At 43.4% G+C, this 4,974-nt stretch overlaps 1 protein-coding gene across 1 annotated transcript; it reads left to right on the top strand.

Moving 5' to 3' along the window:
- Nucleotides 1–3,139: 3,139 nt before the first annotated feature.
- LOC109953741 (cysteine-rich venom protein-like) lies at nt 3,140–4,948 on the top strand (the record flags this gene model as incomplete). Its single annotated transcript, XM_020589207.1, has 6 exons — nt 3,140–3,220; nt 3,765–3,780; nt 3,877–3,977; nt 4,240–4,330; nt 4,588–4,724; nt 4,878–4,948. Coding segments are annotated over exons 1-6 (497 nt in total), but the record flags the coding sequence as incomplete, so codon positions are not given.
- Nucleotides 4,949–4,974: the final 26 nt, after the last annotated feature.

Below are 4,974 nucleotides of genomic sequence, written 5' to 3'. Positions count from 1 at the left end.
ACCCTTTGGAAGTAGAAGTAGATTTGGAACAGAAGCCCTCCAGGCTGAGCCTCTCCCCAGTGCTGATGTTGTAGGAGGAGCGAGGCGTGCTGGCCGGCCAGCTGTAGTCCACTCCGGTCTTGAGGCGCCAGTACTCCTTCTCTCTTTCTCTCTGCCTCCTTCAGCTGCTCTCTGTGGTACGACATAGACAGTGTGAAATCTAAATACCCATTAAAAGACCCATTATATATAAAGTATATGAGGAATATTAGTAATCCCAGCTGGAGCCCACTCATAAATTACACTGTTCAACCATGGAGGGCAGTGAGACACCTGGAGGGCCCAGTCTAAAATGACACCTGTTTCCTCTAAATATGCAAAAATACCAGGGGTAATGGACATTGGATTTGAAGTTTGGGCCACAAGCACATGGGTCTAGAATATTTTGGAAGGGGTGGCCAGGTTGGGGCACAGACCCACGGAGAGCTGGCACATTTGAAATATATGTCAAAAGTTTCTAAAACCTTTAGTTCTATGAAATAATAAACAACACATTATTAAGGAACAAATCAAGTTTTGTGTAAGAATGAGACACGTATATGCTTTCTTTAGCTAACTATCTTTAGCTGCGCTCCTTTATTTACTCTCAGCCTGGGAGGGATAGGGTTAGGGTTATTTTGGCAGGAGTGGCACCAGGGGTGGCACCAATGGTGGCACCAGCAGTGGCCAATCAGATTCTGGTGGTGGCCGATGCCACCTCCTGAATCCACCCATGGACACAACAGGGCTTTCTTGCATGAAAGATTTCATCAGTGGGCCAATTCTGATGTCCTTTAAACACTGAGCAATACATAGCCCAGGCAAAGGGACACAAATCTGTCAGCAACTTGAACCAGATTCTCAGGACCTTTACAAACAATGGCACCGATTACTTAAGGTGCATTTGGATTGAATTAGACAAATCGGTATCAGTGAAAAACTGGAAAGAATCTTGGACACAAACTAAATGTTTCAGTGTTTGTAACAGTGTCCAAGCTATGCAATTAAAAATCCTTCACAGAACTCACATTTCCTCAGGCCATCATAGCAGATTTAAACAAGATTAAGATCCAACATTTCTGTCAGGAGAGAGTTTGTGAACTGAGTAAGGTTTGAAACGGTGATATGGAGCTGGTCCCTCTGCCCTCACCTCTTGGCACATTGATGTCTTTCTAACTTATGACAAATATAGCGCCAAGCCGTCTGACATACTGGCTTTCTATGCAAGGAAACAGTCAAACAAGGTGATGAATTGATAATGAAGTAGCTTGAAAGGGTTCAACAGTAATTGAATTCTATCTATCTGTACTTTATATCAGCATCCCTCCAAATGCCAGTAGTAGGTTTTCGTGGTCCAGCAACCATATTATGAGGGTCAAGCTAATATTGCTTTTATAACATTATGGGGAAATGGAGTTGCCCCTTGGCAGAGGTCTGTAATTTTTGAGTGCTGTTTCCTCATGTTTGTCAAGGGCACAGGACAAAAGATGCTCTCTGTTCCTTAATCCCAAGTTCAGGATGTTTGTCTTGTTAAAAAAGGATGTCCTTGAGATTGTGTGTTCAATTGTCACAAGAAAGGCTCTGTGCTCCTGCCTATATAAATCGCACCTAAGGCTCTTGGAGGTTAACTGTCTTGGATTTGACCATGACTCTGTACACCTTCACCTTCCTGTGTGCTTTCAGCGTCCTCGCTGTTCTTCAGGTGCCTGGCACCTTGGCTGGAAAGGTAAGGACACTAAACAGCGGCCCATGGATCTGTATTCCTATACGCACCGTGCGTTACTGTTTATTACTTCTATAGGAGTATTTTCCTCTTTGACCTACACCACAATTTCATATATTTATAGAATATGCTTATTCTTCTGATTACCAGTAGCAGCTAATCAACACATATAATTTACTGCTTTTTACAATGAGAGATAATGAATATTGAGCAGAATTAAGTTCAAGTTATCGTTGGTTCGGCCCTCCACAGCTCAGGTTTCTCATGTGGCCCCTTGTAAAAATTAATTGCCCACCCCTGCTGAAGAGGGTCGTTGAGGGGCTGGAGCCAATCCCAGCTGACATTGGGTGAGAGGCAGGGTGCACCCTTGACAGGTCACAAGTCTATCACTCATGCTAATTTCAAATTGAATTTTTCCAAGGCTGTGCTTTACTGGAGACTAAAAGAAAAATGAGTTTGACAACCAGAACAACAGACAGCTGGTGTATTTCATTCACCTGGGGCAAGAAAAGACCCCGACTTAAACTATCTGTGCTATGTGGAGTCAATAGAAGTGGCCTAGATCTCCCTGATTGTAAAAAAATTCCAGCTCATTTCCAAAGTGGATCCATGAGGACGCCACCTCTCTGTGGTACGACATAGAAAGTGTGTAATGTAAATACCCATCGTATGTAAAGGATATGAGGAATATTGGTAATCCCAGCTGGAACCCACTCATAAGTTACACTGTTCAAGCATGGAGGGCAGTGAGACACCTGGAGGGTCCAATCTAAAATGACATCTGTTTCCTCTAAATATGCAAAAATACCAGGGGTAATGGACATTGGATTTGAGGTTTGGGCCACAAGCACGTGGATCTAGAATATTTTGGAAGGGGTGGCCAGGAAGGGGCACAGACCCAGGGAGGGCTGGCACATTTGAAATATATGTCAAAAGTTTTTAAAACCTCTAGTTCTTTGAAATAAACACATTATTAAGGAACAAATATTTGTGTAAAAATGACACGCATAATGCTTTCTTTAGCTAACTTGGGCTGCGCTCTTTATTTACTCTCAGCCTGGCAGGGATAGGGTTGTGGTCAATATGGCAAAAGTGGCACCATGGGTGGCACCAGCAGTGGCCAATCAGATTCTGGTGGTGGTCGGTGCCTCCCTATTGGGAAATGGAGTTGCCCCTTGGCAGAGGTCTGCAATCTTTTAGTGCCGTTTCCTCGTGTTTGTCAAGGGCATGGGACAAAAGATGATTTATGTTCCTTAATTCCATGTTCAGGATGTTTGTCTTGTTAATTAAAGGATGTCCTTGAGATTGTTTGTTCAATTGTCACAAGAAAGGCTCTGTGCTCCTGCCTATATAAATCGCACCTAAGGCTCTTGGAGGTTAACTGTCTTGGATTTGACCATGACTCTGTACACCTTCACCTTCCTGTGTGCTTTCAGCGTCCTCGCTGCTCTTCAGGTGCCTGGCACCTTGGCTGGACCGGTAAGGACACTAAACAGCGGCCCATGGATCTGTATTCCTATACGCACCATGCGTTCATTTTGAAAAATGATTTTGCTTAAGATTTACACCACTGTGTTTGGGGGTCATTCCACGATAAAGAAATATAGTTTCACATTTGTGGCCCAAGGAGCCATCGAATATGATATTGTCTTGCCCAGCCCTAGAGTGGATCACATTATTTCTACTCCCTAACTTGAGCCCTGCAGCTTGGGGTGAGCGACAGCAGCCACATGCTGACTTTACTTGCTGTTAGCAATGCCTGTACCGTCATCGGGACATGTGCATGGTATTGTTTTATTTATGGCTGTGAGCTGCAGTCATGTGTTATTTTGTGCACTTATTATTGTGCATGCATTTAAGTGTCAAATCAAGGACCGGACGGAGCAAACCTCCTATGAGCAACATTGATCATTGTGTGGAAAGTTAGTTTGGGAAGGTGGTGATGAGAGAGGCTGCTGAACTGATGCTTTTTACCTTAATATGCAAAACATTAACCTACATTTTTTTCTCTCATCTCTGAAAGTTCATTGTGAACAAGGGTAAGTGTTTGTACTTGTTATTCATACATTATTCTTCACTCATGTTTTGCACAGTGCTTCACATTTAAACATCCTGTTCTAATTGGGTGTATTTAGTAGCCGGCGTCATCTCTCCTGCTGACCAGGATGAGATTGTGAAGTTGCATAATGACCTGAGAATAACTGCTCAGCCTACTGCCGGCAAATTGGTGAAAATGGTAATAATTCTATTTGTGCATTAATCATTTCATAAATAAAGTGTGCTTCACTGGGCGTTAGTGAAAATATTTGATTCTGAGCATGAAATGTTAAATCACCTAGCTTATTTGTGCTTGTTTCACATGCTCCCTCATGCAGCATATCAGTGAAGAATAAAATGGTCTTCCAGACAAGCACACAGCACTCAGAGATAATATGAAGTTCATACTGTAGAGGTCTACATGTGCTGATTTAACAGCCACTCTGTCCTCTGCTCCTCAGAAATGGGATGCCGAGGTTGCAGCCAAAGCTCAGGAATGGGCCGACACCTGCTCCATGGAACACAGCCCTGAGAGCAGCAGAATGATCGGCAGTAAGTGCATTACAGCACCTCTATTGTTTATACCTTACAACAAGTTAGCCAGGCTGTGATTCCACAACATAAGTTTTTTTATTGGTTTGACCCTCGTAAAGAGCAGCCAACTGTCCTCAATAGTCAGAGTTAGGAGCCCACAGGGGTCAATTCCCTCCTTTCATCAAGACAGTGTGAAGTGGAGACTGAAATTCATGTGTGACCACTGAGTTTTTAAGAAGACTAAAGCACATCCCACACCTCCTCTCTGACTGTAGCTGCTAGCTATGGAGAGAACCTGTTCAAGTCCAACTCTAAGGTCACCTGGAGAAATGTCATCAGTTCCTGGTCTGGTCAGGGGCCGAGCACAATACCAGGCACTGCCATTGGAAAAGCAAACGGAGACCTCAGCCAGGTAGAGCTACAGTATATTCACAGTTTCATTATGAACATTTTTGGTGCATTTCTGAGAATTTTAAAAGCAGATTTACCATCACATGTGGATTTATGATTGTCGTGATTTGTACTCTGTGTCTCTGCTCAGCTTGTTTGGTATATGTCCACACAGGTTGGCTGTGGCATGTCCTACTGTCCCAACGCTGAATACAAGTTCTTCTATGTCTGCCTGCACTGGGCATTGTAAGTGCAAACATTTTGCAATATAG

Source organism: Monopterus albus, unplaced genomic scaffold, assembly GCF_001952655.1.
Source record: "Monopterus albus unplaced genomic scaffold, M_albus_1.0 scaffold1154.1, whole genome shotgun sequence".
Lineage (NCBI taxonomy): Eukaryota > Metazoa > Chordata > Actinopteri > Synbranchiformes > Synbranchidae > Monopterus > Monopterus albus.
Note: the sequence above shows the minus strand (reverse complement) of the source record. Positions and strands in the feature narration are given on the sequence as shown.